The following is a 23,405-nucleotide window of genomic DNA, read 5'->3' as shown; positions in this document are numbered from 1 at the left end:
GACTACTGATCTTAGTAATGATAATGGGCGCTGAGAGAAAGGACAATAAATGAAACATTTCATCTGAAAATCATTCACTTCCATAATTAACGCACAATGATGCCAGTAACTGATTTATTTAGCAAGATAAGATCTAACGTTGGATTATTTTAACCATATACTATATTAATTTCAGCAACTATATATTTGAAAAATCAGTATTCATGGACCTTCTCTCCTTTTTGGCAAGAGTGCCTTTAATATCTTCACCATCTTCTGTCTGAAAAGCAATGTCATCTCAGAACCAAACAATACTTCTATATATTGGAAGGACAACTGTTTGGATGATATCATGAATTCTTTCCCCTGGCTGTTCCCAAATATTATTAACTGAAGACCAAGAAGCTGGGACAAGAAATCCAGACTGCTTATGTACAGACCAGACATAGTAAATAAACTCCAAAGAAAATAAGATCTTGAATTAGACAATAATGATTTCAAAATTTCCTAATAAACACATAATTAACAGAATTAAAGCAATAAATCATGCACTTCATACCAGGCTGTCCCACAGGACTGGTGAACCATGTAGACAAAAATGGCCGGCCAGACATCCTCATACGGACTGATATCAAAGTGGTATCTAAGAAGAAAGTTTCAGCTTAGTAAGGACAAACACCTCTTCATTCTTACTAAAAGGAAGTGAAAACAACTAGGTAACGTGTATCTGACAGCATTCACTTCTTTCTGAAGATACACAGATACCTGACTTTACAGGCTATATTTTCCAGGAATGTAAGTTAAAATATTTCTGCTAAGGTCAGTGGAACTATGCTCATAGAATCATTTAGGCTGGAAAAGACCCTTAAGATCATCGAGGTCAACCACTAGCCTTTGCTTAGCCTTTGGTTTTGTTTAGTTAACAGAAACATAAATCTTTATTTAAGAATCCATTGCTTAAGTAATGTACAAAAATCTTTGTTCTACAGGGATGATGAGAGTCTTACAGGCACTCCTAAAATATTTCAGACTTTACTCCCAGGAATTGTAAAGATGGTGTCTCTAATAATATATTTACTGGCTTTTTTTCAATAATTTCTCTCACGAATTTGGTGAGACTCGGTCTAATTTTTGATAGAAGAAAAAAAAAATAATCAACTTTTACCGGCTAATAGAAATTAAGCCCAAACTTCAAAAATCAAACATTTAATACTGCATTTTTTATGTTTTATTAGTTGAGGACTTCTCCCCTCTCCCGATACCAACATTTCAGTCTAACATTAGGGACTCTCTCGGCAGAACTGTTTGTCCTTCGATTATTAATTAACCCCTTTCCCTGCACCTGCTGTGCTGCAAGTCTTCTATTTACTTTCCATTGAACCGAGTTAAACGCTTGCGCTTACGTGGCATACTGAACAGCACAGCAGGTGCAAGAGAGCTGAAGGTAGCTGAATTGCTTGGAAAATGGCTAAATGTATTCAGATTGCTTGAACTAAAGGATGTTAATATAATTTAGAATGAAACCTGTCATCTTTGCAAGTAAAAGTCATTTTTGCTGAGGAGGTGGGTTATATAATATCATCTAATGAAGCACAAGAAATTGTATTGCAAAGAATAAGCTTCTATTAAGGTATAATCCTGCGAGCTGTTAATACTCTGGCGTTCAAGCAAATCACTTTAGCATGTAACAAACTCTAACTGTAAGCAGTCCCTGTTAAGCGTACGCTTGCATGCTTTGCTCGCTCACAGCTACGATGCTCAGTGCCTGACAGCAGTGAGCGAGCTCTGGAGTCGAGGTTTACAAAGACAACTTCGATTTTGTGACTCAGTATCAGAAAGTTCTGACTTTAGGCACCTGGTCGCTACAGCAGAATTTATTGTCCTGGGTCAGAAACAGTGACTGAAAAAATGAGATGACTCCTAGTGTTAGTGTTGAGTGGGGACTGACTTATAAAATACAGATAGAGGTACATCTTCAGCACACAGCAGACCCTTGAGAGCTGAAAGTAACTGAATTATTTCAGAGAAAGCCTAAGAGGTTGGATGGGAAGTCCTCCTGTAAATTTAGCCTCCAAGTCTAAACTCCAGCACCTGGGATTTGTAACCCTGAATTATCTTCAGAAGTTTGGAGATCTGTATCCATTTTCCCCTCCTTCATGAAACTCCAGTAGATGCACAAAATACACACACCAAAAACCAAACCAAACCAAACAACCGCCCCCCCGCCCCCCAAACCAAAACACATACCAGAAACCCAGAAAATACCAGGAACAAGCTGAATCTTTTATTCTAAAATATATATAAGGGGATGAGATCATGCATTTGGTCTAAACTACTCATGTTCCAGCTCAGCCTCCTCTCTGGCTCTGAGCTGTTGGTGACTCGGGACTATTAGAAAGAAAGCTCATCTCTACAGTCCTTACTTGTAAACTAATGCCTAAAGCAACTACTGTAGCTACCCACGTCTGAGGAAAATGCTACCATTCTGTGTAGGTATTATTTCACATCTTTGATAGACAAATTTTAGTCACAGGTCATTAACTATAACTAAGTATAAGAAAGCCAGAGATAAACCCCTATGATTTTGGGATAGTTCAATAATAAAAGTGCCTCCTACAAAACCCTCCACGACACCCGGGGGGGGGAATCTATTTCACAAATTGATACAAGATGCAACTGTCGCTATATGAGAAAAATACTTACAGTTCAATTTCTTTATAAATATGTGGAGGCAGAGTACAGTGCATGAGGTTTTGCCACTCTTCTGCTGTACAAACACTGTGGTAGGATAGCTTCTCCATCGTTACACGGTAAATACACTCTGAATGGCGAATTCTGTGGTACATCTGAAAAAGGGAGGTCACTCACTAACGTGAAATTTTAATAATGGAAAAAACATTTCTTTCCCATATTTAAGCACTTATTCTTAAAATACACATCTGCAAAAACATTAGTGCTTCTGGGCTGCACAACTTCACACATCAGAAAAGCGACAGATTATATGAAATTTAGTACTTCTGGAAAACTGGGCCTTCTATCACATCACTCTGCATCTACTCGCTTGGGTAAACATCTAAGGCTCAGCTGATTTTTTTACTGCATCTGAGCTCTCCCAAGAAAAAGAATCAAAGTTCAGGAGTTAGAAACATAAATCAGTCCCTTGCTATATGGTAACAGAAAGAAAACTGATAACAGGGCATAATTCCTACTTTGTGCCCCTGCAAGAATTCAGCTATTAATTGGTACAAATAACTGCTGCCTATGCACAGTAAAAAGTACATGAGAAGTTTATCATACCTATATTACTATGCAATAACTGTGAAAAATAAGTACAGTTAATTATTGAGAGGTTCAGACAGCTATTGCAGACATGGCATGGTTCATAAACAAGTGAGGACACAACAATTTTACTAGTAAAGATAATCCTCTGGAGCAGTATGCCCTGAATGGTAACATTCATCATCTAAAAAGAGTGAACCCACCCATCACTGAGTGATTGCACAGTCCCAAGTTTCATTTATATGCAGGCCTTTCTACTTGCCTTGAGTCGTGTGGAACAAGTTTAAGTAATTGTTAGTAAAATTTGCTGCCTCAGTATACCGACAGCATGACGGTGGTAAAATGGCTTAAAGTAAATCACCAGGCTTAACTGGCATTGCGTTGTATCGTACTGCCCAGGAACATCACACATTTCTTCTGCATTGCATTTTTATTGCATTTATTGCATTTTTATACTCATATAGTAACGATCATTAAATTGCTTATGTTTCCTACAGGAATAGTAATTTTTGTGATGATAAAGGGTTTGAAAACAAAAATAGCTATCCACACTTATCCAGAAGCATGGATAACTACGAGTATATAGCACAGCATATAAATGTATAAATTGATAAATTTGAATATTAAGCATATGGAATAGAGGGAATATGTAACATCTCCATCCCCCAGTTAAATTTGTAAAACATGTGATCTGAATTTATAAAAGTAAACAAAAATGATACTTTCTAATGGAAGAGAGCAGACAGATATCGTTCAGATTTCAGAGCTTGCTCTCTCAGTTTAGCTACACAAAATTGATGTATCCAGAGTACAATTATTTCAGAAAGCATCAAATGAATCCCTATCATCCTCTTAAAATACAATTATTCAGCAAAGAATTCAATGATTCCTGTTTCCTTGTTAATTCAACGAAACAGACTTATGAATCACTTTAATAATCTGGAACATCAAAATCCTAAAGTAGGATTCTAAGACTTCCCATTATAACCAACAGCTTACAAAACTGTAAATAAAACTTACATTAGCACAGTGTAAGGCTAAAGCACAAAAGACTGCAAACATTTTAAAGTTGTTCTCATCAGTTTTAGAGAAGGCACTTCCACTTATTTTGTTCACCATCTGTACAACACCTATTACGCTTCCACGGCTTACAATAGGCATGCACAGAATATTTCTGGTCGTGTAGCCTGTGTAGAGGTCTACTTCTCTGGAGAGCCAGAAAAGAGAAAGGAAAAAAAGAAAAGAGTTAATATTATTAATTACTGTCTGTTCCTTGATTCTCAGAAATGTTGATATACAACATACCAAATAGTTTTAAAGTAGGTGTGGTACCTCCAAGAAGTTCACCTCCAAAGCTCTCAAATATTTCCATCAACTATGTCATATTTAGAAAGAACGTTTTAATCCTTTAATCTCCATTTGCAAGATAAAGAATTAATATTTCCTCAAATGTACAGTCAGCTTATTCATAAAATTGAAGAATATATTCAGGTACTTAGGCATGCTATTTGTTAGTGAACTTTTTTTTTCTCCCCTGAAACTAATCAGATTTGCAGAGAGGCTAATAAAGAAAATCAGCAACAGTCTACCTAACTGGGCAAAGTTCCTAACAGGAAAAATAACTCATTTTTTGTCTATTTAATTTATATTTGATAAAAATAATACTTTTTATTTGTATCTTAAAAATATCTCCAATGTCTAAAGCATTTAAATAGATATCTATAGGTTGTCTCCTCATCAGAGGATGACAGCTCCATGAATGCATCCTAATATGAAATTTAAATAGCAAATTTAAATAAAAGGTTTGGTGAGCTATCTTCCCCTCCCATGAATAACACCCTACCTGTTAAAGCGTGGATCTGCATAGGCATCAGGGATGTTAAGGACTTCTCCTGTTCTTGCCACTTGACCAGCTATTCCTTTTTCTATAGAAAATCTGCAGAAAATAAAAACATGTGTTAGCCACAATATGAGCTACCTTGAAAAACATTTTTCCAGTGGAGTCTGTCTTGGGCACCGCAATGGATATTTGTTCCCAACCAGCGTCATTTTGATGCTTTTAAGAGAAAAAAAATCTTACAAGACAATAACTAGTAGTAAATAATAAAATTAAAAAACACATACTAATAGATACTTTCTGAAAACATTTTATATAACTACATAGTTTAATACAAAAGATGTCACAATACGACCGTAATAGTGACAAAAATTCAAAGTCTTCAATAACCCTGGGGGTTATGCCTAAGAAACATGACATTTGTACAGAACCCGATCAATGGAAATTTCAAAGCTAAACATTATATGCATTTGCCACATACACTTCAGAATAACTCGCTGGTTTCATCTCATGACATGCAAACAATACCATGGTACTAACTGCATCCTTTCATCACCACAAGAAAGTTAAACACAACAAATGTATTCTTGAGTTAAATCAGAAAAATCTACCAGTCTGTCATGCGAGGAAATAGTTTTCAGTTCTTTGACAGAAAAGAGTTATGACATACAAGCACAAAAGAATTTGCGGAGAAAAATAAGTGGAAAGAATCACATGTGGAACACTTTCAAACCTAAATGTACCTGGGTAGTATCCCGCCCCCACTGAAGTTAGTGACAAAGCTGACAGGATTTCACCCTGCACACCTGATTTTAAGTTTCTTCTGCTGCTTCTTATGATATGTACATCACACCAACTTAAGGCTCCTTCCTGATGACTGACTGACTCAGTGTCACTTTCTTACAGATATTTAAGTTGTACTTCTCTTTCAGTATACAGCACCCGTGAAATGGCTCACACTCTTGCACCCAGAGTCAACATTTCAGTAATTTTCATACAGAAAAGACAGAAAGATATAAGCAAGAAAAACAATTATCAAGGAGTATGAACGTGGATGTTAAAGCAGCGCACCTTCTTTAATTTACGCCACCTCCTTCCTTGTCAGTATGTAAATTGCACCAATTTTGACTCCTTCCATTCTCACTCACACAATGTGGTAAGTGGGAGTAAGTTTGTCTAAAGGAGTCTAAGTGAAGACATGAATCACATCTCATATTGGCCCAGAACCTTAAAAGCATGAGGAGGAAATGAAAAAAATTCTGAGAAAATCTATGCTCAGTATTTGAACAAAATTTTAGTGCAGGATATTTAGTTACACATTTCTTTCTGTTTAAGAATCTGCAGCTTTAAAACCTGTGTGTCTTTGAAAATCTTGATCTGCATCTGTTAAGGATTCACAATTTTTGAAAAGTGAAAAATGTTATATTTACTTTTGTTGGCCTCTTTCATTAAAAAAAGTGCATATGTGTAAAAATTATGTACTTGTGACATGAAGTAGAAATACACATCAATTTCAGGCAGAGAATCCTACGTATCATGTATACACATTTTCAAATTCACCACTTCAAGCATACTTCAGAATCACAATTATTTAGAAGTTTGAAAATACTCTAAATTCACATGAGAGAAAGTAAAACTAAATTACTGGACTTGAAATCTTCAAAACCAATGACCACACTAGATCTACATACGCCTAATCCCACATTTTCAAATTCACCACTTCAAGCATACTTCAGAATCACAATTATTTAGAAGTTTGAAAATACTCTAAATTCACATGAGAGAAAGTAAAACTAAATTACTGGACTTGAAATCTTCAAAACCAATGACCAGTCCACACTAGATCTACATATGCCTAATCCATCCGTACGAAGCACAAATTGTGATTTCCTTGCTTTCGATGGGCTTGAATCACACAGATTTCAATTCCTCTTGGGAACCCTCTTGGGGAAAAAAGTCCCATACTGGCAGACTATGGATTAGGTGCACCTTTACCTGCACCTTTACCTACCTCAGAACACCTCTGTTTTTTTCCCAACATGATTTCCAAAAGGACCGCCTCCGGAAGACGGCATTTCCAGGAGTGACGTTATAGCTTCAGAGACGTTGTTTCGATGGCACTGCAATGTCATTCCCAGAAGTACTACCTTCTGGAGGCGGGTCCTGGTGGGAATGATATCACAGTATGACAAGTATTGTCAGGGTACCTGCAGATAGGCACAGAGACTGGGTAATAAAATGCCTGCACATCCGTAGTTACAATGAAACTGCATTCTTCTGCTAGCTACTCTTACCTTATTTCTTTGGTCTTCTTGAAGACAGGTTTCCCATCATTTTCTTCTCCAATATCAAAAAGGTCTGAATACAGCTCCTTATTTTTGTGGTCAACCTGGAAGAGTGCACACCTATCTGCATTCACCAGGTTTTTTGCATATATCTATAGACAAAAAACAAAACTACAGTTAATGGTCATGACTTAGATTATCTTCAGTCATTTATCTGATAAAAATGTAAGTCCCTAGAAGATAAAAGTTTTGAGAAATTAGCCAGGATGAAACTCTATTTGAAGGAGCATCCACCTTCACAGCAATTTCATCAAAATGAAAATGTGTCTTTTATTCAAGTTTTATTTTTGTAAAATAGAGTATTCTCTTTGAGAAATGTCGGAATATCTTTAGAGGTTTGAATGGTTGTGAAAAAGATAAAAGGCTTTCCTATCACACTGTTTTTCAAGTACAAGGAATGATTATCAAAATGGTACCTTTCCTTCCTCTGTGTTTAGATATTATTCACCTTTGCTTGATTTTAAATAGACAGGATATAGCAGGACCTAAGAACATGTTTTGGCTTTTTGTCTTTATCTTCAACGCAAATATTTTGGTATTGAATATCCAAAGAAAGGCCTAACAGAGAGGCTAGTGTTTGCTTCTTAAAAAGCTAAATGTGCCTGTAATACCTAACAATGAACAAACAGGGAAGATCAGAAGTGTCATTATGGATTGCCCTACGCAGTGGTATAGGAAATGGCTGCTCCCTCCTGATGCTAGGGACAGATCTCGCACAAAAGCTGAGACTTGGAAGTTCTACGTGAACTAACCAAGCCTACCCATAGTCAAGAAAGTACCACAGTACAGCAATAGACTTGCATGGCCTCTATCATACTTTGAACCAACTAGTTCTATCTTAGCAAAACTAACTGTCAGCCAGCATTGACTGTCAGAACAGAATCTTGTCCCAGGAACTCAGCAGCTCTTCACTGAAATGCTTCTCAGACATACAATGGACTTTCTGAGAACAGGAAATAGTGAACCAAAGTTGAACAAGGATCACTGCAGTAACTTAAGATGCCTTATAGTCAGGTTCAAGAAATTGCTCTATCCAATTCAGATACGTCTCTTATGTTTCTTATCTGCTCAGAAAGTATAGTAACTGCATGGTAGAGCATGATCTGAGGTGGATCTTACTCCACTTTTTAAAACTGTATGTAATAGCTATCCAGCCATTCAGCCACAGAAAGAGGTTGACTACATCTTGATGTGCAATGCATGCAGGTGGCACGTCTTAAGAATTCTCAAGGCTTCCATACGAATGAATTAACTTCCCCCTCCTCTCTTGTCTTTCAAAAATAAAAATGAAACCCTAAAATATTTATTTTCATATTAATGCAAATAGACAAATGTTAGACCTTGGCAGAAAAAAACCCTATGAGACGATAAATCATTAGTTGGGACATTCTAATCCCGTGTCATATGGGCTGTGTAATGGGAATGGCACAGAAACCATCTACCAACTCTACAAACTTGGAGGGCCCTCCCATACCGACAGAATCTGTGGCTGGAAAGATTCTGTTGCTTTCTACTCCGTTTGCTCCACCAGAGCAGTATAAAGTCTGAGAGAAAGCAAGCTAAGAAGTAACTTTTGTGAAATATTTCTCACTTAGAGCATTAAGAAGTTTAAAGATCTCGACCACTCACACCATTTATTCCTTTGCTCAAAACAGAGTGAATATAAAGTGTGCTAAAAAGGACATGGGGCCCAATAAATGCTTCTCTACACCGATTCAGAAACTGTAACAGATTTCTTTATAAAATTAACAGCACAGTGTTGATTTTATACAATTAAACTGTTGTGTTCTAATGCATATGACTCCAGAACTTACCTTGGTCACAACTCACGCTTTTCAAAAATAACTGCTTAAACATTACTAATTGAGAGAAATAGTTAATGGGATGAGAAAGTCTTCCTTCTCTAAAGCCCGAGCTCAAATCCAGGCCAGCAGCTGAAGGGGACTATCAGTACAAAAGGTACGCTTTGCATTGTCAACAGGGAGGCCAGGGACCACCTTTTGGGTAGGCTGCTTGTAACTACTCAAGCATTGGTTAGAAAATTTGCAAGGCAACTTGAACTTCTGCTTCCCCTCCTTGCATCTATATTCAAAACCACTCTTATACCACTAACTTTGTTGAGGGATTTTAATGAAAAAAAAAAAAAAAAAAAAAAGAAAAGAATGCTAAAATCCCTGTACTTTTTTCTGTATTATTACATGAACAGAGCAAACTTTAAGTGCAATCACTAAAGGGTGAAGTAGTGAGGTGAGATTGAGTTCTACTCTTTTCTCACTGTGAGACACAGAATAAGCCACATAATGATAAAATCACATTCCTATAAAACGGCAATGGAAATAAATGTGCAAACACGTAATTCAATTAACTGGCTCAGGAAACAGCCAACTCCTACAGCTTACAAAGGAAGCAAACATCTATGCAGGTTAAAATGCAGAATCATGATGCAGCCAAGTGTTGGAAAAGAAGATGAAAGAGTAAGCGTATTTTACTGCCAATTGTGTTTTCCACCAGACCTCTATTCACAGGAAAGAACAGAGAAGAATATCAATATTTGTTCTCAGTGCCATATGTTATATTACACCAGTTCTTTTAAATGTTAAGCTATTTTTAAGCAGTTCATTTAAACTGGAAAAGTCAATGTTCAGAAATGTGTCCTATGTGCAGAATTCTTGACTATGTTCTAACTAGAATAAGACAAACACTGAAGAATATTTTCCATTACTAATTCAAGTTTCTAAATAAAACCACTTTAATATTGTTTGCATTCAAAGTTTGTTGCCTTTGAATAGTCTAGCTAAGAATATCACTTTGAAGATTGGAGCAAGTATTGCAGTACTGTCGGAGAGTAATTTTTTGAATACGTGAGTTGAAACAATAGTATCACAGACCTGATTAAGATTTACATTCACAAAAAAGAACTGCAGTATGCAATGAATGCACCTAAAGCTAAAAAGCATAATTCAGATACCAAATATTCAAAATGTGCTACGAACAACCAGTCTACATATATTTGTAAACACTATTCAGGAAATAATTCTGAATTCAAAATTGATTCAGAAAATTATAATCTATTTCTGAACAGTACTTTAATTCATTGATGAGTTATTTCAAAGAACTTGGCTTTAGTGGTTTTTATAAAACATTGACTCTAGTTATGTGTGTAAATACTTTTGCAAAGCAAAAGGGATGTCATGTCTTGTACATCTCATTCAGCAAGTGGAACAAATACTCTGGGAGTAATGTTTGACCTCTGGTCCTTCCTACAGACAATAACTTCTTCAGGAGTGTTTTGCAGCATGTAGCAAATTGCACTTAGGAAAAAGGAATCAATACAACAAGCTGAAATAAACAGAGAAACAGAAGCCTTTCTGTTACAACTTTCAAACCTTCACTGAAACACAATAGGAACTATTTAGTTCAGAGACAGTCATGTTTCATTACTGAGGGAAGTTGTAAAATGAAGCAGTTGTGACAATGAAAAATCCAGCTGACCTTTGCCATCTTCTTCCATATAGAGATGTTAATACTGTTTGTATTATGTGTCCATTATAAACAGCTCATATTTCAATGATGTCTTACTTCAAGGAAAGGAGAATGACTGACTTTAATAACTAAGACTAATAAACTTAGAAGTGAAAAAGGCAACTTACCATTATATGTTCAAGTAGAGAATCTATTGCAACTATATTATCAAAATATGTTCTGCAGAGAAAGAGAAGTCAGTAAATATTGGCATTTAGTCAAACACTTCTCAAATGGCTGTCATGGGCTCTTGTTTCACAACCGCTTAACAGCGGAGTCCAAATAGGTAAGGATAAACCTCTGAATCTTGAAAATCACTGACCGGCTTGCCATAGCACAAGGGAATTGAGAAATGGTCCTAGCTCTGTTCCTTTAAGCCATTATTCTACAATGACAGAATTGTAGAACATTCTGTATAATATGTAGAATTTTCTCTGTAGAAAAGGAAAAGACTACCAAACATTGCCTACCATGGACTGAATAGGCCCCTGCTGGGCAACACCAAGAATGTACCAAAATGCTTTGGCACCCTGTATAGACTGAAAATTTTAAAAGGAGAAGTAAAAAGGAAAAGAAAAGCAATCCAAAAGATCTAAAATTTTTCTTCCATTGATGATATATATTATCTACCTGCTTTCAAACTATCTCATTAAGTTTACGCATAGAGGACTATGTACTGAGAACTAAGGAAAAATATGTATTGTAGCTAAATTCATGTCATATTATCCAACCCTTAACACTATTTAAAAGGCAACAATTTATAAAACTCTTTATGTGTCTTCTCTATCAACCCAGGTGCAGCATGTTGAAGTTTGCAGAAAAAGATTGATCTTGTGACTTAAAAAAAAAAAAAAAAGGTATCTCAGTTTCACAGCAAAGTGGTAACCATCCAAGGACAGTCAAGAACATTGAAAGATAAAGGTCAAACTTATTAGTAAAAGAAGTCTAAATCTTCCACATGCCAAGTCTTAATAACCCTCGGATTACAATGTTCCCAGCAGACAGAAGGACATTGTCCCATGGCCTTCAACATATATACAGCTCAGTTCTGTTTGGGTCTAGTGGAAAGGATATAATACGCTAGTCTTGCATTGTCAGGGACATGAAGAGGTGGAGCACTGCATACTATGCTCTTTCTAAAATGTTACAGAACATGTCCCAGTGACATTGCATGCTAACAATTTCCTTACTGAATAGGAAACCCTCTTTCCATGTAAGAAAAGGTACAGACCATTTCTAAGAGGAAACTAATTATTTTCTTGCTAGTGCAAGTCTTCACCTACATGACATTCATAAAGTTGCTATTAAACGATATCCCAATTTTATGGCTCAAAACATAGGGTTTCTTTTTAGTTTAAAAGTAAACAATTCTAGCAATTGATAATGCTGTATGAGAAGTATTTTCTTATAGAAATACATATTAAATATTTGTGGTATTTATTGTAATTTTTATCTTAAATTTTAAAATAATTACAAAGTTCTTTAAAACAACCTCAGTACTATGTACCAAGAGCAAGTTGCCAGCCCATAAATTTGTGTAGATTAATCCAGAGTTCTCTGGTAAACTAGCTCAGTACAGATATTAGCAAGATAAAAACCACTCTGGAAAGGAACTTCATGGTGCAAGACACTGCAGTAAGTGGGTAGCTCTGGCAAGGGAACGATGAGAGTGCCCTTTAGGGAACAGACTCTGAACCTAAGCTGAAATAAAAAGACAAGGTCATCCCTGAGGAAAAAAGCTAGGAAAAACATCTGGGTACAACCAGCTTGCTCTCCTTGCAAGCGGCAGACTCTTCCCGGCAGTGTATCACTCTCCACTCCAGCTGGGTCAACTTGGCTGCCTGCATTCCTGACCAATGGCATATGAATCTTGGGCATCCTCTAATCTCATCAGTTTGAGAATTGATCATCAAGACCCACAGAAGCGTTTGTAACTGCAAAAATCTGAGACATCTCACTTTTTCCACAGTATCATCGGTTCTCTGTGATGCATTTAGAAATTCTTCAACCAACAAGTTTGATAAAACACTGTAAGCACCCCAGATGGTGATCTACCAAAAGTACAACTCTGGTTTGTCTTTGAATTTATTGGCAATCTCTACTATTTCAAGATGCTAATAGCAGCAACAAAGAAAAAGGGATGAAGGAAGAGGAGATCACCTAAGACACTAAACTGACTTCGCAAGTCTTAAGCCCAAGTTTTCATACTCTTACTGTGTCTTCAACTTAATCGTGCATTTATTGTGACAAGAAATCAAAAGAAAATATACTACTTGCAGTTGCAGTCTTTGAAAATGAAAACAGAGCCTCCAGCAAACGCAGGGGAAGAACAATTGTGTGGCAGCCCTGATTCTTCAAGCATATATCCCTGAAGTGCGTGTACTTATGCATATATGTGTACAGATACATGTCAAAAAAAGGAAGGCGAAGCTGAATCAAGCCAACTAACTTTTCATAAAGTCCTTTCAAACCTTCTAAAATTGGCCATGAAAAGAGATGACAAGCCTCTTTGTCACTTGTCAAGAGGGCCATGTTTAACTCTGACAGCATAGGGGGAAAAAAGGCAAAAAAACGATGCAAAAGACCACAAGAGTAAACAAATTCTGTAAGATACAACCAGATGCTACACTTTCTTCTGTACCACCACCAAAACCACAGTTTAACAGGCATACACCACTGTCACCCACATCATTCGTTCTTGTCCCTGTGCTGAAGTTTGCCCACCCTCCGAGGTGTGCCTTCGCACCTGCTTGTGAGCTACAGTGTAAAACACAGGTAGATTAGAAGAGCAATCTTAGAAAAGCTCATCAAAATAAATTGATGAGATTATAGTGCAAATTACACTTACTTTGATACATCAAGCAAGAAGTCGTTCAGTTCAGTCTGCTTGGCAAGGCCCCGGCACACCTGGAAGCACAGATCACATTATCATCTGCTCCAGAAGAACACGGACGTCAGAGGGAAACTGAAGTCACACAGTCTACCCATTTAATATGTATGAAAAAAACACCCCTACTAGTATATACATATGTTACAGCACTGTATAAAATTAAAAGCTGGATTTGTGTGCTGAGCTTCAAACTCAGCTATCTAGCTGCTGAGTTAAAACTATCAAATGCAAGTAACATCTTTCTTAAGACTCTCTGAAAGATGTTGGTGGTTACACCTGTTCATGCTGCCTCAAAGGCTGCCACTGAATGTGGTTATGGAATCAACAACACCTCCTTATCCAGACCCTCAGCTCTTCTGAGAATGTCCAACATTTTATTTGCTTTCTTCCTTACCATACTTTTGCCACTTTTTTCCAGGTTGCAAAGTAGCATATAGACACAACTGAAGACTGACAGCAGGTAAGTTTAAGTAAACTAAGTAGCAGATGATAAATGCTCGACTTTGGGAGAAATCAGTTTGAATATGAACACAAAAAATAGTATGCATGCTACATTTTAGAGACAAAGTTTTAAATGAAGCAAAGCTTTGAACTGTATTTTTACTTCGCCTAATTGAATATTCTGTATCTAAAGCACAATTGTACACTGTATATTACTGAGGTCAAAAGAAGAAAACAAGCCTCCACTGTTTATACCTTTTACACGATAGAATATCACTCAGAACTAGTAATATCTTTCATCTGTGCATGCAGTTATAAAGAAATGTGCAAAATACGACAAACTACATCCACAAGCCTTAGTCTTGCATATAATTAGGTAACTCGGTACAACGTCTTGATATACACTACTTCCCAAAGCCTAGCTGTGAGTCTAGTAGGTACGGCCCAACGCCAGATCAAAACTCTTGCATTCTTCTCATGCAAAAACTTGGGAAGGGCAAGGGAGAGAAATTAAAATGATCAATGGACAGTCTTAAACTAAACTTTCCATCTTTTGGTTTTTTAGGTGTGAAAGACTTCTCAGTTAAAGAGGGAGTCATTGTTACAAAGTGAAACTACAACTACATGCAATTGCAACTCTACTAGCATACAATAGCCTACGTCAGTTAATTCTGCCTAAATGTGCCAGGGTGAACGACCATCCCAAACAAAGTCAATGACTTCCAGCACCAAGGGGGCAAATATTAGAAGCCAGAAAAGGCAGGCAGGAAGCTTTGTGCGAGTCTTCTGCCAAGTGTATGAAAGACACCTTGGAAAAAAGAATGTCTTGAGCTTCCTCCTGTAAGTTGACAGAAGAACCTATTTTAGCATCTTCTGTGAGCTGATGGAATGTGTTCAGTTTCAGTGTTGCCGTGAGCTTCCTCCTGTAAGTTGACAGAAGAATCTATTTTAGCATCTTCTGTGAGTTGATGGAATGTGTTTAGTTTCAGTGTTGCCACCTTCTATTAGCTGAAGTATCAAAACTTACTAGCAAAGCTGCTGAGGTTTGCTAGAGCAGCTTGCACAGTGTGGAGCTTCGTTAGGCTCCTGACTAGGGACAGCAGGAAGCATCCTTAGCGGGAGTAGTTACAGGCCCGTGAAGCACCTAGCAAGGATGGCTTAAAGTAGGCTCCGCCAGCAACTCCTAATAATGTCAAACCAAACACCAAAGCACAAGGAAAGCAACCAGTTGGCCTAGCAGTTGCAAAGTTGTTATAATTCCACTTGAACAACCAAACACCAAAGCACAAGGAAAGCAACCCATTGCCCTAGCAGTTGCCTTCTTACAAGAAAAATACTGCAAAGTTGTTATAATTCCACTTTAACCATTATTTATCTGCTTTGCTAAAGTTTCTTTTTCCTTTAGTAAAAATACTGTTTGTTAAGTTGTTTGATCCACGGTTACAAGGGAGGAAAACTTGCTCAATGAACACCAAAAACGTTAGCATATTTTTCCTAGGTTCAAGGAAGGGGCTTGAATCAATGTTTCAGTAGTAACCTCCACTTAAATTTGATCATAATCCATGTTCCTACTGATCAAGTTCTGGCAGAAGGGTTACACAATGAAAAAATGAAAACACACCCACACTTACTTGTACTTGATGTATTGCTACCGAAGCCCATGCAAGATTTGCTGTTGCAACCTGAAACAAAAGAGAAGAAACTAACTCTGAAGAAACCTTGAAACCTGCACATCAGTTACGTGCTTGTTTTCTCTGTCTAGCTGCTAAATAAATTGACTGAGCTGTTTTAGACAGGCAGGCAGTAACAATTTGTGGGAAGGCAGTTATTTTGTGAAAGTCTCAGTATACTTGCGAGTGTTTCAATTTTAGTAAGGTACATTCAGTCACAAAATCAGTATCAATAAAATGCTTACCAATACTCTTCAAGGAGTGGTATTGGGAACCCATCAGCTCAGAAATGCAACATCAAAACAAACATCCCATAAGCTGAGGGCTTTAAAAACTGCATAATGTACACTGTTGAAAGGCATCTGCCATAGAAATAAAATATCCCATAACATCTTGCTGGGGCCGTATCTCTTCAGCCGCAGCTATTTCCCGCTATAAACAGGCACTGTTTCTTTCACTGCCATTTTGATGGCGGAACCACCAGACCTGATCCCTCAGCTCAAGACCAGTGTTTTAAATATGACAGTTTCCAGGCAACATTTCAAACAAATGTCATGTAAGCTGCAGTTAACTAAGATGTGCTACCATGCATAATCTCCTGTCCTTCAAACACAGGAGCTTTATAGGAACACAGAAGACAGAAGTACAAGAGGTCTGCTGCTGCATACCACCCTAAGGTACTTCAATTTTTAATTTTTTTTTTTTTTTTAAACAGAACACATTGTACACATTTTCTAAAAGCTGCTAATAGTATCCAAAGGCTTTCTGAAACCTGAAAATTAAAAGAATGCTTTAAAATACTCAGAAAGTGACTGTAAAATATTTTTGATTTACTAATAAAATACTTCTATTTAGCAGTTTCTACTTTTCCGAGTAGAACATTCATGAACTTCAGTTACAGAAGATATTTCATATAGCATAAAAGATTTATATTTGCACAGAACAATGCATTTCTGAGACCTGTCTGAATTGTAGCTTGATTAGTGTAATAGGACAATTTTAAAAAATAAATATATTGTGTGTAAGCAGCAGAATTAATGAAGCCTGGTTTTGTATGAATGCCTGTTCTTTGTTCTGTGAGCAGGGACACTGGCACCACCATACTAATCCAGTCCCCTACTACGACCTCTACTTACTGGTGAAAAAATACCAGGTGCAACACTGAGGATGAAGCGACATTGACTGCTCAACTAAAATACATGTATGAGCATCACACGTATGCTAGGCTACTTAGGTTACTGATAAACAGAATATACAATTGACAAATACTGCTGTTTTTTCCTTCCTTGGGAGGGCTAGTTATAATGTCTCTTGTCTGCACATTTTTTGTTCTTTTCACAAGAATAATTCCTGTTCAGCACAGCTAAACTGCTCCATGGTGCATCTCGTACCACTATTGAGACAACAGACCTGGCTAGAACTCACCTGGTTTTGTCCTAACCTCTGTGCTCAGGTTCCCTTCCCTGGGGAAGTGTACAGAGAGAAATGAATGGTACATTCATCTTAACGTGAGAGCCATCTTAACGTGTAGATGGGACATAACGAGCATCCTCCCCCAGACATGAGAGCTAAGATGCACTTCTAATACCTTTAATCCAGCGAAAGCCTTTGAGACATCTGCTTCATTTACAAATTTGTTTGTACTTGGCTAACAGCTCACAACTTCAAATTGACAAATGAACATGTATGGACAATGTAGCTACACAGGCCTTACATAAATAGAGTAAACCATGCAGTGTAGAGAACAGTCACAGAAATGGGAAGATGGTTATGAATGGGAATATCTGGATGGGGAAGCGTCAGAAGGAAAAAAAAGCAGAAGAGAACTTTACGAATGGCACGTAGATTAGCAGGTCATCCAGGTAGCAGCACATCTACACACAGTTTCTAAGGACATCTAGGTCGGGAGACAAAGGATAGTGAGTAAATCTTGACTCACAGACATGGGACAGCCTAGACAGACAAAAGATGTGAGCTCCTAAAGGCTATAGAAAAGGCTGACCCAAAACCAGCGCATGGTTGTCAACCTAGGAAGAAACCAGGAGGCATAAGGACTCAACATCCAGTATCCCTTGTCCTCCCATTGCAAGGTATCCTGGAGATACTACCTGGATATCTGCATCTCTGCACGTGACTCTTGGAAATACCACCTGTACACAAGCATCTTGCTGCCCGAGAGCGTGTGGATGTAAGAATGTGGATGCAAATACATGAAATCCTTTTTGCTTCACTTTTGTTTTGCAATAAAATCACTTTCCCCTCGTGTGAGACCTAGCATTGAGACCTGCTATACTGTTGCTACAACATTGTAACATTAGGTTTTACAATGGGGCTTATTGAGACCTAGCATTGAGACCTGCTATACTGCTGCTACAACATTGCAACATTAGGTTTTACAATGGGGCTTATCCCTTGAGAAGCCACACCAAAAAAAGTCAAATAATAATTTAAAAAAAAAAAATCCAAACTTTTCCATACCGTAAAATAAAGCTTTACTGGAAAGTTAAAATTGAGACTCAGGGTAACTCAGCAGTACCCTTTTTATATAAAGTGATTTTGGTTTTTGATATTTGATTTACACTTGTATTTCATTCACCTACTCTGCATTACCTTGCCTAACAACCCTGTATTGAGTTTATCATCAATAAAGAAATCTTGAACTTGTTTTTCCACAAAAGAACACAAGGTCAAATTCTTCATCTGTCCCTGTACTTGTATTTGTAAATTTTACCTCCTGTGACTGAAAACACAAATCACTACATATTTTTTTCAATAAGTAACATTGGATAAGAACAAAAACCAAGTACAAAAAAGGTAAAAACCACATGAGAAGAGTGAGAGAAGAAAGTTTGGGGGTTTTTTTATTTCATTCACCTACTCTGCATTACCTTGTCTAACAACCCTGTATTAAGTTTATCATCAATAAAGAAATCTTGAACTTGTTTTTCACAAAAGAACACAAGGTCAAATTCTTCATCTGTCCCTGTACTTGTATTTGTAAATTTTACCTCCTGTGACTGAAAACACAAATCACTACATATTTTTTTCAATAAGTAACATTGGATAAGAACAAAAACCAAGTACAAAAAAGGTAAAAACCACATGAGAAGAGTGAGAGAAGAAAGTTTGGGGGATCTGAAGTGCTGACATTGTGGGCAAAGGCTGGGCATGAGCTCACCTCTTGGTGACTGAGGCGGAAGGCTTCTTTACCCCAGTGACGGTAAAGCTCCAGGATACCAATCAGATCACCAATTGCAGTGACAATTGGCAAACACAGAACAGATTGGATACGAGTCCCTGATTCCAGTCCAGTACCTTTGGGAAATCGCTCATCCTAGAAAATGTAAACAAAATCTGATAAAACGTAAATATCATAACATTAACATGAAAGATATGCTGACATTTTCCTCCCTCTCCTGGTGGATCAAATCTGCAGGAAAATGATAAAATTCACTAGAACTCATATCTCTCAGCATAATTGACACACAGTATTAAGACATCTATTAAAAATGCAATAAAAAGATCTCAGCATTAATTTACATATACAGCTAACCTTACTGATATGAAGCCAGAATTAGCCGTGATATTAGACCCAGCCTTGGGGTTGTTTTTTTAATACATTTTCTCTAATCTCACAGGCAGTAAAACCAGCACTTTGTTGCTAATGCCAGTCCAGATTAAGTAAAAACCCAAACAAAAAAAACATTACCCCACCGCCCCTTACCCCCTCCAAAAAAAACCCCAAAGCATTTGTGATCATGAAGAGGACTGCTCAGACTTCAGTGTTAGCAGGCAGGCAGCAGTGCTTGCAAGAGAACAAAAATCGAAACCTGAGGCTAAGGTTTTAGGTTATATAGAGTTATAATCTTCAACCAACTCCCGAGAAGGAAAATGCGTTCCCAAAAATTTACACATGAGAGTAAGAATCTTTTTCCATCCCTTGCCTATGCATCCTGAATAAACTGGTGCGAAAGTTACAGAAACAAATGTTAAAATAATCCTACCAGCTGCTATAAAAGGCCCAAATTCGTAACTTTTAATCTACATAGGGAACATCCAAGGTTTTATAGCTTCAGTTCCCCATGTAGGAAAACTCCCAAAGACCTGAGGAACCACCTGGCTCTTACACAGTCAGTAAGGCAGTAAGTGGCCGACGTGAAGTGAGACCCGCTTTGCTGCCCATCACTCCTTCAGGGCTTGGTTGGCACCAGATGTTCCCTGCAGGCTGTGCTCAGGCAAGACAGACGCTCCTTCAGGGCTGATCAAAAATCTCTCCTTTCTCAAAGAAAACAGCAAGTAATCTCTACCTTAATTACTAAGATGACAATCAATCAGAGCAGCTAGGAACAAATGACAGACAAAAGAGAGTGGGAAGCACTTTGTAACGCGAGCCTCCTGCTTTCACTGTTTAATTCTGTCCTCCCCCCAAAAAAGGGCTGGCAAGTCTATCTGCAAGCGCTTCCCTTTCACTGTTGACACGCTCCTAAAAATCACATGAAGGCAAACCATGTCACCAAAATGAATCTCCCTGTTCGGTCAATAATCCACTGAAACCGTAAACCAACAAAAAAGTTCAAGACTCCTCCCCACTACCCTCACCCACAATTTTATTATGAATGTAAAATCAAAACATACAACCCTCATATATGAGAATATCATTATATTAACTGGAAATTACCAGTAACAATTTAAGCCCTATATGTGAATGAAAAAACCTAACAACATATAAAATCTTTATAGTCCAGGGTGTTCAGAAAGCACTGACTGTTACTATGAGGACAGCAGCTTCTGCTTTTTGTTTTTGTGGTCCTGTTTAGGTGTACTCACATTGGGCATTTGGCATTTTGCTTATAGCCCGGGTTTGCCCAATAAAGGTTATACAGTTTTTAACAAATATTTTTTAAAATAGAGACAGCAATGTCCAATTTTGGCCACAGTATCCAAAGATTGTTATTCTGGATAGAACTCAAAAGGACAGAAAACACTGGAGAGAGAAGAGAATTTAAATTTCCTTCATGGTCTCATAACCAGCTGATCACAAAGTGTTCTCATAAAGTACAGTTTAAACACCAGTTTCATACAATTGCACAGATGCAACTAGAGGATGAAGTTTTTAAATAAATTTAAAAGGACAGACATATAGACGCCAAGAATTATCAGAATATCACCGTAGGATTTTCTGAATCTTTTTACAGACAAAGGCCTGAATTTTGACATCAGTTACATTAGTGTGCCTTTTGTGTAGGGTCTACCGACACTATAAATATTCTAGCTTTACATTAGTGTAAGCAGAGATCAAAATCCTGTCTAATAACCAGAATTCTGATTGATGTTCTTGTCAGTGTGAGCCCTGCATCATAATTAAATCAAACTTTTATTGACTATATGGAAGTCTTCTTGTTTGGGATTAGCACACTAAGTATTTCAAGACCAGGAGGACAGGAGTTTTGACCGATAGTTTTTTTTCTCTCCAAATGACTATGGTAGCATTACTTCCCTTATCTGATAACCACAAAAGTGTTACAAGAGGAAACAAACAAAAAAATCTTTAAACTGAAAAATAAATGAGAGGTTCTGAAATTATTCCATCAAGCTAATCCAAACTCAAACTTATTTTCTTGGTAGCAAGACAGATGTAAATTCTATCATTATACATTCAGCTCAATAAACATTTCAGCATCAAAACATTAATTCTAAGAACATGCTGTAATCATCTCATTAAGAAGAGAAAGCTTTTTACCCCCAGAATGTCTTCTACTAACAACGTTTTTCTGGATCTGGCTACATAAGCAGATACTGTAGTGCCATGTGCAATGGGCCCTGCAGGAATGAGCCGTGGTTGTCCTTCTTTAGCTCCTGGTGGTGTAAATACACACAGACTCTAGTTAGAAGGAAAAAAAAAAAAAAAAAAGAAAAAAAAATGCCATTAGAAAGCATGGTTACTTTTACAGAGTTACTGTGTTTCCTATGTAAAGGATTCGATAAAGTAGATAACGCAGAGAAACACAGCTTCTGACAAGGAAAAGAAGTTGGATAAACTCTCCTTAACTGTTTTGAAATCTTATGAAATCCCACTCTAAATTCACCATTCAGACAGTGGACAACTCTTCTGCTGAAGTCAGTCATCGCTTATATCAGGGTTGGATTGCATTTACCTTGAACACACAGTACACTGCATAAAGACCCACAGAGGAAAATACCACCTTGTAAGAGAAACATTTTTTTATTGCACTCACTTATTGAAAAAGTAGAGATAGTCTTTAAATTTCATGTTTATCCCATCCCATGGAAAGGTAATTTCAAAATTATTCTAACGCTATATTCCCTGAAATCCAAGTGACTGTGTTCCTCCCCTGTACTAGAAGAAACATCTGTCTTACTTGCTGCCTGCCTAAAACTGTCTTATTTGTTGAAAAGTCAGGTGACAACATTCACATCATCAAACTCATCTAGAAATGTCTGATAATTGATCTATAACAAAAATATTAAAGTGAATACCACCAGAACGAACAGGATTGCAAATATTGCTTTACAAAAAGAAAAATGAACACATGTATAAAGGTCAAACTTGCAAACCCTTCTGTACGCCAAACATTCTTCAAATCTAAAATTTCATTCATTTTTGGATGAAAAAACAAACTTTACAGAACAGTAGAGTGCTGGAAAACAATGACCTTATCACAGTCTCTTTAAAACTTTCCTTTATTTTCCTCCTCAGACAACCTGAAAAGCAGCAGTCTGTTAGCGATAACCAATTAGTCACAAAACTACAAAAAAAACCCTGTCTCCAATGCAATCAGCAGAACAGTTCATTTTACAAGCAAAAAGTTTCATCTTCTGTTTCCTTTTTCTACCTTGGTCTCATTACATCCATCAATTTATGCGTCTCCTAACACTACAGAATCCTACAGACTCTGAAGATTTTAAAGTATTTATCACTGTCACACCCTATTCAGCACAGTAGAGCTATTACCCTTTGAACACAAAGGGAATTTAGGCACACAAAGAATAAATGGCATGGCAAAGGTCACCCAAAGCGTTAGAACAGCAGGGATTGAATCTTTATTTCCAAGACTTCAGCTTAATGTCCTAATCTCTTGAGCCATCCCTCCTTACACATTCTTAATATTAACACAACTAAAGCACCACCTCAGAGACCTACCTTCTATTGGCAAATTGTGTCTTCTTATTTACTATACTCAATGCTCCAATTTATGACCAGTAAGACCAGGAGGAGAGAGAGAGAGTCAAGCTCCTGTAGTAACTCACTCTACTGCTAAATAGCTACATGACTTTAAATTATGAACTTAAAGCATATGAACTAAGATTAAACATTTCAAGCAAAGATCCTTGCAAGGAAAATAGAATTTTAATTTTTTTTTTTTAAATTTACATATATAATACCACAGGTAGATCATAGTGCCACCACACAATGTATTACT

At 37.2% G+C, this 23,405-nt stretch overlaps 1 protein-coding gene across 1 annotated transcript in view; it reads right to left on the bottom strand.

The window, feature by feature from the left end:
- Positions 1-23,405, bottom strand: part of PDE10A (phosphodiesterase 10A) — a gene marked incomplete at its 5' end in the record, with an annotated part of 60,353 nt that overhangs the window by 24,180 nt on the left and 12,768 nt on the right. Inside the window, 10 exons of the mRNA XM_009701480.1 lie at positions 539-622; positions 2,683-2,825; positions 4,279-4,465; positions 5,102-5,194; positions 7,390-7,532; positions 11,091-11,142; positions 13,811-13,869; positions 15,925-15,975; positions 19,142-19,297; positions 21,704-21,844. Coding sequence (XP_009699782.1) covers positions 539-622; positions 2,683-2,825; positions 4,279-4,465; positions 5,102-5,194; positions 7,390-7,532; positions 11,091-11,142; positions 13,811-13,869; positions 15,925-15,975; positions 19,142-19,297; positions 21,704-21,844 — 1,109 coding nt within the window. The remainder of the gene's footprint in view (positions 1-538; positions 623-2,682; positions 2,826-4,278; positions 4,466-5,101; positions 5,195-7,389; positions 7,533-11,090; positions 11,143-13,810; positions 13,870-15,924; positions 15,976-19,141; positions 19,298-21,703; positions 21,845-23,405) is intronic.

This window comes from Cariama cristata, unplaced genomic scaffold (assembly GCF_000690535.1).
Source record: "Cariama cristata isolate BGI_N322 unplaced genomic scaffold, ASM69053v1 scaffold6, whole genome shotgun sequence".
Taxonomy (NCBI): Eukaryota; Metazoa; Chordata; class Aves; order Cariamiformes; family Cariamidae; genus Cariama; species Cariama cristata.
Note: the sequence above shows the minus strand (reverse complement) of the source record. Positions and strands in the feature narration are given on the sequence as shown.